Genomic DNA, 12,693 nt, shown 5'->3' on the forward strand with positions numbered 1-12,693 from the left:
GCCTGCTCTTCCACTTCTACAAAGATCAAGCCATTAGCCACTGCAGTGGCCCACAGACAGTGCACCTGAGGGGAATTCAAGACAGAGAAAAACAGGAAGCATTCTGTGCTTTGGATACACCAGCCCCTACATGGTTAAGACGCGTACTTAAGGAACATTTAAATGATCCCAGTTTTTCCATCTTCTTCCCATACACAGAAAAGCACTAAAATCATTAACTTGAGATGTCTGTTCTTTGTGATTAGCAGTAAGCTTTCTATGCTTGACTACATGTTTTTCCCAGCAAAAAGTTCATATACCCTGGCTCCTAACTTACCTCTCTGGAGCCGTCCCTCAGAGCTATCTGAGAGGTTGTCTCCCATGCTACAGTCTGCAGTAAGGTCCAGGAATAAAAGTGAACTGGTAACTTTACACTGTGCATTTTTCTTTAAGTTGACAGTGCAGGGTGGAGGGATCTGAGGCTCTGCCGCCAGTCAGTGCCCCCACGAATGCAGGAACTCTGGATGGGGGGACAAGGTTGGGGTGAGGCGAGTAAAGTCCGAGGTGCAGGGATGAGGGGAGGCGGGGGTCTAGGGTAGGGGAGAGGTTTCGGGGTTGCGGGGAACACGGGGGCTGTGGGAAGGCGGGAGTGAGACGGCCCTTCGGCTCCGGGTAGCTGGGAGAGGTGGGACAGGAACTGGGCCGCCAGGAGACGAGATGCGAGGCGCCAGGTCGGAGCTGGGCCGCCAGGGGGCGCAGGCAAACTGAGCCAGGCGGCGGGCTTGGGGCCGGTCAGGGGGCGGGGCCTGGCAGCCGTGGGGCGGGTCAGGGGTGGGGCCTGGCCGGCGCGGGGCGGAGAGGGGCGGGCCAGGGGGCGGGGCCTGGACAGCAGGCTGCCAGCAGCCCAGGTCGATTGCGGGGCCCAGGACGAGACCCGGTCAGTGGTCTGCTCCAGGCTCCACCGCCAAAGCCTGCGCCTTGGGGTCGAGACATATGACCCTCAGTTCCCTGCTCTGCAGCTGTCTCTGCCTCGAGGCAAAGCTCTCGGGGCTTCGTTCTTTTTCTCATCACAAAAACAGAATTTTAGTATGGGAAAGCAGAGCAAGAGCGGGGAAATCCCTCCACCCGCTTCCGGACCTTTCTGGGCAGAGTACTTTTGGAGTGCATTATGGAGAGGGAGCCCCAGGAGCCACGCAGAGAAGTTCCACACTCTTGTACTCTAGGTACATTGTCCGAGGCCCTAACAAAACTAGCATATAGAAGACAGTCCGATGTCTGTAAAAGCAAAAAATGTGAGCTCTTTTTTAGGTATATGTAGCGTCCCACAAATATGTTCTACAAATCTGCCTGCGCCTCCCTGGCCGGGCCTTGATGGTGGTGCCGCGGTGCAGCAGGAACCGGGGAGCAAAGACCCCAGACCAGGAGTGCGCTTGGCGGGCTCCTGCTCTCAGGGGCCAGGGTGGGAGATGGGGCAGCCACAGCACAGGCGGCACGCGATGCCAGGTTACGGCCAGAGCCAGGTGAGCGCTGCTTTAGACCGAGGGCAGGGAGAGACACCCGCCCCCTCGGGGGGAGGGGGACAAAACGAGGACGCCGGAGGCCGGACTGACGGGCTTGAACGTCAGCAAGTCAGATGGAAGAGGAGAGAGATGAGGTAGAGCCGAAATGGCTTGGAAGGTCATGGTCAGATCTCCTGACTTCCTCTTAAACGTGCCAGGGAGCCAAGGAGAGGCTTTGAGCCAATTATTTTTAAAACTTGTGACACATCCATGTGTGAGTGTGCCTTGTTTAAAGGCCAAGAATGAAGAATTATCATTGAGAATGTTCTTTAGCAAACCATCTCAGATTGTTGGATGAAATCATCTGGAACATTATTATTCTTGCATTGTGCACCTTCACTTCAAAAGATCATTTGTTAACATTTTCACTGAGCTAAACAACTGCATTAACCTCGCTGTATAAACACTTCCGAGGTGTACTGTTTTCAATCACTGCTCTCCTCTGTTTATTCTAAACTGCTTTTTCTTACTCCAGTTCTTAATTCTGACTTTTTTGTTGTTTGCCAGAGTATTCCCTTGAATAACTTTTTCCTCAAAGAGAGGCATCCTTTCTGAGTTTTTGCAGCTCTGAAGAAAATGTCCTTTTGTTGGCTTTATCAGGACCAGAAGTTTGGCCAGGCAGAGAATACTTTAGGTATACTTTTCTCTATATACTGGGCCTGTCGAATGGCTAACTGTCTGGGCCAGTCCACCACAGAAAAGAATACTTTTCTCCCAGAGCTTTATATAACTTCTCAACTTCTGTTGACCTAATGGATCATAAAAACCTCAGGCCAAAAAAAATCTTAAGCCACCTGAATGTGCATGCACCCAAGACTGGTTAAATCCATCAGGGGGCAGCCAGCCAATGGAATACTCTCTACAAAAAAAGAACAAGGAAGCTGTTTCCTTACTAATATGGAGAGACCTCGAGACTTCCCTGGTGGTCCAGTGGGTAAGACTCCACACTCCCCCTGCAGGGGGCCCCGGTTCATGTTCGATCCCTGGTCGGGGGAACTAGATCCCGCATGCATACCGCAACTAAGATCCTGCGTGCTGCAACTAAAACCCGGTGCAGCCAAAATAAATAAATAATTTTTTTTTAATATGGAAAGATCTCTAAAATAAATTAAAAAAACAAATTTAAAAACCAGGTGCAGAAGAGGTCTAAGGTATGCTTCCATTTATGTAAAAAAACGGAGGGGTCAGAATATACATGTATGTGCTGATATGTGCATAAAATATCTCTGTAAGGATGCAGAGGAAACTAGAAACCTTTGTTGCCTCCGTAGAGGGAAAGGGGGTAGTTGGGGTGGGGGGGGCGGTGCTAGGGAGACTCTTTTTAAAAATTTATTTTATTGAAGTATAGTTGATTTACAGTGTTAGTTTCTGGTGTACAGCAAAGTGATTCATTTCTATATATAATCCCAAACTCCTAATCCATCCCTCCCCCACCCTCCCTCCCCCTTGGCAACCACATAGAGAACACACTATGTCCGTGGGGAGACACTTAATTGTAAAGAACAAAAACAAAAAATGCCCACAAACCTTTTTTATCTATTGAATTTGGATCTTGGGGGTATTCTATGGAGAACAGAAATAAAATACAACTCCTATGCTCTCCTTTAATTTTACTTAAAAATCAGAATAACTGTCACAAATAAAAGCAAGCAAAGCACTGGCACACTGCTTTCTCTTCAAACAGACTTCCACATGGAGACCCCAATGCACCCCCGTGGTGGCCTGGCTGAGACAGTCAGCCATTCGACAGGCCCAGTTGTGGACTCAGCTCTGAGGTCCTCTGACCGCTGGAGAAGCCTCCAGCTCAGTCTGATCGCAGGCTTTTCCATCTGCATTGGAAAAGGGACAGCCTTGCTCCTATCCTTGCAGTGCAGGCATTCACCACCTGTAGGTTTTATTCCCCTCCAATCTTGCAGTGAACTTGACTATGTCTCTTTTTTTGGCGGTACGCGGGCCTCTCACTGCTGTGGCCTCTCCCATCGCGGAGCACAGGCTCCGGACGCGCAGGCTCAGCGGCCATGGCTCACGGGCCCAGCTGCTCCCCCACATGTGGGATCCTCCCGGACTGGGGCACGAACCCGCGTCCCCTGCATCAGCAGGCGGACTCTCAACCACTGCGCCACCAGGGAAGCCTTGACTATGTCTTTCCACATGAGCGCTCCAGTCTTTCTTCGGCCCAGGGACGTTTCCCTGTTTCCTTCTGCATTTCTTTCCTCCTCCTGCCCCCTCCCCCCACCCCAATACCTCATACATTTACTGGCTCTTCTGCATCTCCCCTGCCTTCCTCTTCTCTTTTCTCTCATAATTATTGTTCCTTTATATTTCTTCTCTGAGTTCTCAGAGAATCCTATGAGCTTGTTTTCTAACTTTCTGTTCCAGTTCTCTGCTCTGATTTTAAAGCCTCCATGGAGGATCTTCATTTGGAAATCCTCTTTTTCATCCCCAAGACTTCTCTCTGCTCACAGATTATTTCTTCTTCCCAGCCACCGGCCTTCTTTTCATCAGTGCATTGTCTCTCAAATACCATTTAGAATACAAAGTAGTGTTTTGGGGTTTTTATTTCTGTATTCTTCTTCTTCTAAGTTTTCTGTTGCTTCTAGTGCTGCTTCATGGGTGACAGGGCTCCCTCACTGACCCCAGGGCATGCACTTGGGAGTGTCACCATGGGGACATTTGGGAGGCTCAGCCGGAGCCCACAGGGTCTGGGTTGGGTGGGGTCCCCCTCCCCCAGGATGGTTTCCCTGGGCCACCCGGCCTCTCCTCCAGCTGCCCCCGCCCCCGGCAGCCACTTTGCCCACTAGGTGTGCCTGGGGCAGGGGGCTGGGCCCAGGCCTAGCAAGCCAGGTGGCTCCCTCCCAGGTCCCCTTGCCGGCTCTTGAGCTCTCCCCACCTGTTGGAAACAAGCCACACCCCCTCCCCTTGGGGGCCGTTCTGACCTTGGAGAGGGGTTCCTGGTCGCCCCAGAACGCTGCCTTCTCAGGCATCCAGTGCTTCTCCGGCGGTGCCAAGTCATTGCCCACGGCCAGGGGGTTAAGCGAGGGCAGCAGCCGGCCCCGCCGCGCCTCCAAGAGTGAGAGCTTGAAGCGGCCGCAGGCCCTGACCAGCGCTACCCAGGGCAGCTTGCGGGGCCGATGCGCGCCGTCGCGGATGTGGACCGAGGACAGCTGCACGTTACTTCTCCGGAGCGCTGTCTTCCCGTCCTCGTCCAGGGCTTTTGTGGGGCTGGGGGCGCCCGGGGGCTGGGAGGCCATCTCGGAGCCCGGCCTGGCCACGAACGGTGGCGCCACGCGCCCGCGCCCCCGCCTTGGGACCCACGCGCCCTTCCTGAGCCCGGAGATCTCGCTTCCGTTCAACGCCCAGCACGGTTAGCCACAGAAAAATGGACTTCTAGTTCTGGGCGTAAAAGGAATGAGGCCAAGTGTGTGAAACCGGCGGCCCCATCCTCGCGCCTCGCTTAGGGTCTTCCTGGCCCCGCCTCCCGGAATGATCTGTGTGTCTTCTGCCTTTGTAGGGGGCTCCTGGCCAACCCACTTCACCGTCAACAACAGAGAAACGGACCATAAATTACAGAATGTGCCCAGGATTAATTAAGATGCAGCTGTTAGGAGTAGGTACACAAAATATATAAGCACGTGAGGGAAATACCTATCATAATGCCAATGAAATACCAAAGAACAAAATGGCACCTCTTGGGACTCCCCTGGTGGTACAGTGGTTTAGAATCTGCCTGCCAATGCAGGGGACACGGGTTCGATCCCTGGTCCCGGAAGATCCCACATGCCGCGGAGCAACTAAGCCAGTGTGCCACAACTACTGAGCCTGTGCTCTAGAGCCTGCGAGCCACAACTATTGAAGCCTGCATGCCACAACTACTGAAGCCCGTGCACCTAGAGCCCGTGTTCCACAACAAGAGACGCCACCGCAATGAGAAGCCCACGTGCAGCAATGAAGACCCAACACAGCCAAAAATAGATTAATTAATTAATTTTTTTTAAAAAAGACACCTCTTGTCCTGGAGCAGACTCAATGCTAGAAAATGACTGCATGGAATTATAACAAAAGAGCAAGGGTTGTCAACCCTGGCGGGTAGAAGTAGAAGTGATTTTCTTCCTTCTTTCTCCTTTTACAATTGTTCTGCTTTTTCTATGATGTTACTTTGATAATAGAAAAAAACCTCTGCACTCTACTTTTTCTAAAGGTCTCATGAGGGCCGATGAGGCAGCCTCAGAGCAGGGACCCAGGGCTGCAGTGCAAAGACCTGGAGCTTGTGTGACCCAGGGTGTGGGCGCACACTCTTTCACTCTTGGTCCCAGTGCTTTTCTCAGACACTTTGGTGGCATCTACCCCGAGAGGCTGAGGCCACCTGCCAGGATCCTGGTACTGTGCTGCCCACTTGGCTCCTGGCCACCAGTACCAACCACATGAGGGAGGAACCACACTCCCCAGGAAAACATGGGAAAGCGACCACCTCCCTCCCACACGGGTCCTTAAGTAAGTCAGACTGTCCTTATCTGAACCTGGCTTTCTTCACAACAAAACCAGAGAAAAGCCTTTGCTTTTCATTTCTTTTTTAAAGTTTCAGGAAATGAAAAATCAAGAAAAAAATAGAAAAATGCCATTTTAATTAAACTGTACAGTCTGAGTTTCTTCCTCTGATACTAACAGAAGTTAAAAATAGAAATAAATTTCAGCAACCTTCCAAGGCAAGCTTTGAAATGTCAAGGTTTTAAAAAATATTATTTTACAGCAAATATTTACATATAAATACAATCTGTACAATCTATTAACTGAGTGACCGATGAACTTCCATCCTGGAGGAGATCTGGTACTGGGACAGGCCAGGGCAGAATTCAATTACTGCCTTCTTAGTGGAAGACGCTTCAGCCTAGAAAAGGAGATAAAAGAGAGAGAGGAGGAAAGTTAGATACAAACAGAAAAACCAGACAGTCCAGCGGGGGAGAAGAATGCCAGGCCTCTCCCTGAGCCAAAGTGGCACAAAATACAGAGGATGACCCACACTATGAAAGAAAGTACCGTTTAATCTGCACTCTTAAGATTCTGTTCCCCCCAAAACACACAGAGAGACTCACTCCTCCACATCTCCTATTAAGACACATTTATAAAAGCAAGTTCCAATCCTGGTTGACACACCTATCTCCTGTATGACCTTTGGGAAGGAACTAAAAAAACAAAAGACAAAACCATGTTTGCTCCAGGGCCAAAAGCTCCCGAGCCCTTAGTCTTAAATCTCAGCTTCGTGCACACAAGAATGTTCATGGCGGCTCTACTCACCAAGAAGAGCTGGGTCACACTGACTCTAGATTCGTGCTCTACAGCCCCAAAGTGGAAAACCAAATGCCCCCAACAACGGAACAGATGAATACTCTGTGCTGTATCCCATAAAGGAATACTCTCTGGCAATGAGAACGAACCAGCTACTGCTACAACAATACAGAGGAATCTCACAAGCCAGATGCAAGAGTTCATAGCACATGGGTCCCTTAAATAAATCTGAAACACAGGCAAGAGTAATCAGCGGTGACAGAAGCCAGAGCGGTTACCTTTGGGGGGCGGGGGTGGGGATGCTAAGTGGGAGGGGCTTCTGGAGTGCTGGTTTATTCCTTGCTCTAGGTGTGTTCAGGGAGTGAACATGCATGGAGCTGGGAACTTACAGTGTGAATGCACTAAAGAGTGTACTTAGCTGTATGTTTCCACGTCTGTGAAATTCTAGAATGGGCAAAGCTAACTTACAGGGACAGGAGGAAGATCGGTGCCTCCTGGGGAGGGGATGGAGGGGCAGACTGCAAGTCCATCCAGAACTAGGCTGTGCCGTCACTGAAGGAAAGCAGCAGGGGCCCTTGACAAGAGTGAGACCTCAGCCAGGAGCTGGGGATGCAAGTAAGACCCATGTGGTTGTGACCCTCAAAATGCCCCTTGCAGGAGACAGATGCAGACAGGTAATACACAGAGTGGAGGGAGGCACAGAAGATGGAGGGGCCCCCTCCAGGCTCCCTGGGGAGAATCTAGGAAGCTTAGGGGTGCGGGGCTATGGAAACTATACCTTTAGCAACCACAAGAGTAATATTTAAATACATTTCACACCTCAGATGCTGCATTCCCTCTATCCCAGTCCCCCGCCTCAGAGATAAGTGCTCTCAGGGGTGTAAGAACCCCTCCAGCCCTTTTCTATGCAAGGATGTACATACATGTGCATACGGGGAAATCCAAAGGCCTGAGGACAACAGTACCAGGCATATACACTGTTCTGAAGCTTCTGGTCTCTAAATGGTAAGTTTTAGACGCAAGTCAGCACACAGCTACCTGCCCACGTTTTCTGACTGCTGTGCTCAGCCCACCCCACCACACCCTCCCGATGGGCACTGAGGGGTTTCCACGTGTGCAAGCACAAATGCCTCCCCGCAGGAGTGACTCATCACATGGCCCCAAACGGTCATGGGTGAAAATACCAGGTGTTGGTGAGGGTCAGTGGGCCTCCCTGGGCCTTGCTTTCCCCGCCTGTGAGAGGAGGGGACACAAGTCACAGCCTTATGTGAGGATTAAACGAGCTCACACCCATGGTGTGCCACATAGTGCCTGGCCCGTCCCTGTCACCACTGGCACGCGCCCTGAGGGAAGGGAAACGTGAATCAACACAGCTGCTTCAGGGGGCTCTGGATTAAACTGAAATGCTCATATCCGTATTGTTTCTGAACCATGAGAAGGTCCTGTCCATTCTAAAGAAATAAATGAAAAAGAACAAGGCAGCGGCACTTGTCTTTCCAGACGGCAATTAAAGTAATTAAAAGAGGGCGGATGAAAAAATAGAAAAATGGCTAAGAAACCAGAACAGAGAATCCAGGAACAGATCCGCATGGGTATAGGCATTTAGAATCTGATCAAGCTACACCTCCCTTAACAGTCCAGAGCACTGGTGGGGCCGAGTGGCCAGGGCTCGCGCCTGCCGTGTCCCCCGTCACCCTGGGCCCACAGCTGGACTTGCCCTACCTGGTCCCGTGCTGGCCGGGCAGGGCCACCCAGCTGCTCCGGCCCGTGGGCTGGAGGGTAAGGGAAGACAGCGACTTCCAGGCAGGACCATAACAACCTCCAAGACCATCCTCCAACCCGTTCCCCTCATCTCCTCTGAGGGCCACATTCTAGAGTGGAACAAACTGGGATCCTGAGCAACTTTCTCAATTTAACTTGTGCTCCACTGTGCTGTGCCCGTGGGTTGAGAGGGTTCCTTTTCATCACAGCTCGCCTACTCACTCTAATACAACCGGCCGCCTATCTGGAGAAAGGTAAGCTGGATGCCTACCCTACTCTCTGTTCACAAAAAAAAAAAAGGAAAATAAAACAATTCAAATAGCTTAGACCAAAACAAAACTACAAAAGCATGAGAACAGTCTATACACATATACAAAACCTTCCATTAGGGAAGGCCTTAAAAAGACAAAATGTAAAACATACCAACAACAACACAAAAATTCACAAAACGGAGTGTTCCCAAAATTAAAGTTTCTGTTCAACAAAGATTGTTACAAGTCATAGAACAGGTAACACTCTAAAACACAAAGGATTAATAACCAGAATAATTTTTTAATTCCTAAAAATCAGTAAAAACGGTACCTAAAAACCAGTATAAAAATCTAACAGAAAACAGAATATTGTGCAAAGGACAGGAGCACATGATTCACAAAAGAGCCCATGGCAAAGGCTGAGACACACAGGAAAGGCTGCTCAGCCTCATTACTGATTCGGGAAAGGCAATGAAGATAACATGCCATTCTTCACCCATCAGGCTGGCACACATCTCTGTGCTGTTTGTCAAGGTGCTTTCATAATTTAAATGGATAGAGCCACTTTTGGAAACAATTTGGTGATATTTATTCCTTCTAAATGTTCATTCCCTCTAGATTTATGCTACATAAAGTTATATTATTTATATTAAAAATGTGCAACAAAATGCACGTGTACCTGTGTGTGTGTGTGTGTGTGTGTGGCTGCGCAAAAAAAGTCTTCAGAGTTACAAAGCAACAGATGACAGAGGTTACTGTGGAGAGAAGAGAGATTTGGGGAACTGGTCACGGGCCACTTCGAGCCTTATCTGTAAGATCTGAACTTTCACAATGATGATATATTTACGTATTACTTATGCAATTAGAAGTTAACTTTTTAAAAAACGAGTTAATGCACAAATTTACCATTTCTGACATTTCCCTCTATGCAAACACAGCAAGGTTTCAACGAGCCTCTGAGGGTTTCTGAAAGCCTAGTGTCTCCTGTCGCCTACCGTCTCAGCAGCTCCTGGGGTGACAGGTCTGTGGCCCCTTCCGCATCGCTCTGGCTGTCACTGCTGCTCGTACTCTCGGAACTACTACTTTTCTCTGACTTTTTATTCTTTTGCTTGCCTTTGTGTTTGTGCTTCCGGTGTTTCTTTTTCTGAAATAAATAAATAAACAAATCAAGGAGAACAAATCCCTTCCTAATTCCGCACAGTGGCAGGCTAATGAGGCATTGGGTTGCTGGAGTCATTCAAAAACAAAAAACTTCACTTGGGGGAGCTTTAGCCTGGTGTGGGACAGACCAGTACACACAGCTGGGCACACTCTCCACCATGCATATGCTCACAGAATTGATCTTCTGGCGACAGACACAGCAGAACCAAGCAGGCACAGGCAGGACCCCATCATGACACTCAGCCCCCATCTCATCCAAGGTGACCCTGTCCCCGCCCCGTGAACCTGCCTGCTCCATTTCTTTAGCCATATGTGACAAACTACATATCAAGATGGCAAGCTCCCTGGAAAAGCACAAAGAAGAAACTGGTAGAAGGTCAGAGAATAGCACATATGCCGGTGAGAAACACGTGAGTTTGGTTTTCAAATCTGTCGGCACCAGTTTCTTTCCTTTCACTCCAGGAGAACTCCTCTACCTTCCATGCTCAAGAATCCTTTTTTCAGGTGGCCAAAAGAGGAGCTGTTTCTAATCAATTCTACTACTGCCCAGATCACTGTGGGTACCCAGCACTAACATTAACTGAATTAAAAGCCTGTGCCATAACTCAAAAGAAGACACGGATGTTGAGACAGCAGTTTCAGCAGTGTTCTTTAAGTGTCCATCACTTCAAATGGCAAGCTACAGACCCAAATCTCTATTTGTGATGACGACAAAGTCGTTGAGAAATGTTCAAACTAATAGCTTCCTTTAATATTGAATGATAATCAATATCAAATGTTTTTATTCATTATGTAAATACTTTATTAAAAACAATTGTTTTATTAAACACAGTAATTAACTATTCTGTTAGTTAATACTCAACCATTACTCTAAGATATTTATTTATTTATTTATTTATTTATTTATTTATTTATTTGGCCGAGCAACTTGCGGGATCTTAGCTCCCCAACCAGGGATTGAACCTGGCCCCCACAGTGAAAGCCCCGAGTCCTAACCACTGGACCGCCAGGGAATTCTCAACTCGAAGATATTTAAATGTCCTTTTTTCCTACTTTTTAATGTTCATGAATAAAAAAAAAATTTTTAAGTGGAACTGAATAAATTAAGATATTCTGTCTAAAAGAAAAACAGGACTTCCCTGGCGGTCCAGTGGTTAGACTCCGTGCTTCATGGCAGGGGGCACGGGTTCGATCTCTGGTCAGGGAAGATCCCACATGACGTGCGATGTGGTCAAAACAAAACAAAAAAACAAAGTTTTTCTGAAAATCGAGGGTTTCCATTGACTATCAACATTTCTGTCAAGGTGTAGAGAGACCTATGGCCTCCATCTTGACTGGCTTCATGGGTCACCCCTGGAGGCTGGTCTAGACGACAGAAGCAGAGGCGTCTGACCCCACACACTGATCCTGGTACACCCAGAAGTTACCTTCTCTTTCTTCCGTCTGTGCTCTTTCTTGGTCTTGTGTTTTTCTTTGTTCTTTTTATGTTTCTCTTTGAGAGGTGCCTCAAGTTTCTGACGAGCATCTGAAACACGAATGTAATAAAGACATTACTTAGAGACTACAGGGGAAAAGAAGGCTAAATTACGGAGTTAGGAATCTGACGTAGAGGGATGTTTACCATTAAGGCAGAACTCCTCCCTGCCTCACTGATAAACAAGCAGATTAGCATATCACGTTGGAGATCTATATTTAGAAACTGCCAGAAACCTCAGCCTAAGCCCAGAGTGATCCAACTGGTGTCTGGCCACAGTCTTATCTGCCAGATGAAGATAAAGTCAGACCAGAATGCCTGCAAGCCTTCTGTCGTTTAACATCCTCAGGTAAGCTCAGAGATAGACCAGAGTCTGAATCTGGCTCTGTCAGCAGGTCTGTGATCTTTGGCATGTTGCTAAACCTCTCCAAGTCTGTTTTCCTGTCTGAAAAATGGGGAAAAGAAGAATCCCTATCCTTTTGGGGACACAGAGGGGATTACATGGGACCGTGCACATGAATCCCATAGCCCAGAATCTGGCACATAATTGTCCGCCCCTCTGACACCGTCCACCCTTTACAAAAGCACATTTCATGTGAGTTTGTCTTATAAGCAGAAACACTAAAAAATTAGCACCAAAACAATATAATGTACGTGATCATTAAAAATGACTAAACATGACAGAAATAAAGACACAGATGTAGAGAACAAACGTATGGACACCAAGGGGGGCAAGTGGCAGGGGTGGTGGTAGTGGGGGTGGGTTGAATTGGGAGATTGGGACTGACATGTATACACTAATATGTATAAAATGGATAACTAATAAGAACCTGCTGTATAAAAAAATAAATAAAATTAAATTTTTTAAAAAAGGGACTAAACAAGTTGCATGCGCTCCACTTCTCCACCTCCAAATTCTGACCAAAACGTTTTCATAGGTCATTAACTTCCAGGTCATCAAACCAGCAGAAAATTATCTATAGCAGAAACACTGTAAGTCATTAAATCAACTTTTTTCTACCTAAAGAAAAATTCCAAGATATTTCAGGAGTATGGTTCATTTCCCAAACCCAGTTAACCAATGCCTGCAATTTTCTAGTCCTACAGTTTGGTCAAATATTTCCCAAGTTGACCTCCCCAAACTTTTTTTTTTTGATGCTAGTTTTTGGAAAATAGCCCATAGACCAAATTAAGTTATCTACTATTACAAGGTTATCAAGAACCA

General features: G+C 48.0%; 2 protein-coding genes across 2 annotated transcripts in view; both read right to left on the bottom strand.

Annotated features, from left to right (window-relative positions):
• Window positions 1-4,789, bottom strand: part of WDR88 (WD repeat domain 88) — a 43,302-nt gene extending 38,513 nt beyond the window's left edge. Inside the window, exon 1 of the mRNA XM_060083143.1 lies at window positions 4,475-4,789. Within this exon, the coding sequence (XP_059939126.1) occupies window positions 4,475-4,789 (315 nt within the window). The remainder of the gene's footprint in view (window positions 1-4,474) is intronic.
• A 1,369-nt stretch (window positions 4,790-6,158) lies between these two features.
• The window catches only part of GPATCH1 (G-patch domain containing 1), a 45,026-nt gene continuing 38,491 nt past the window's right edge, over window positions 6,159-12,693 (bottom strand). The window contains exons 18-20 of the mRNA XM_060083784.1: window positions 11,422-11,519; window positions 9,829-9,977; window positions 6,159-6,423 (exon numbers count right to left, since the gene is read on the bottom strand). Coding sequence (XP_059939767.1) covers window positions 6,393-6,423; window positions 9,829-9,977; window positions 11,422-11,519 — 278 coding nt within the window. The 3' untranslated portion in view covers window positions 6,159-6,392. The remainder of the gene's footprint in view (window positions 6,424-9,828; window positions 9,978-11,421; window positions 11,520-12,693) is intronic.

The sequence above is a fragment of the Mesoplodon densirostris genome, chromosome 19 (assembly GCF_025265405.1).
Source record: "Mesoplodon densirostris isolate mMesDen1 chromosome 19, mMesDen1 primary haplotype, whole genome shotgun sequence".
Lineage (NCBI taxonomy): Eukaryota > Metazoa > Chordata > Mammalia > Artiodactyla > Ziphiidae > Mesoplodon > Mesoplodon densirostris.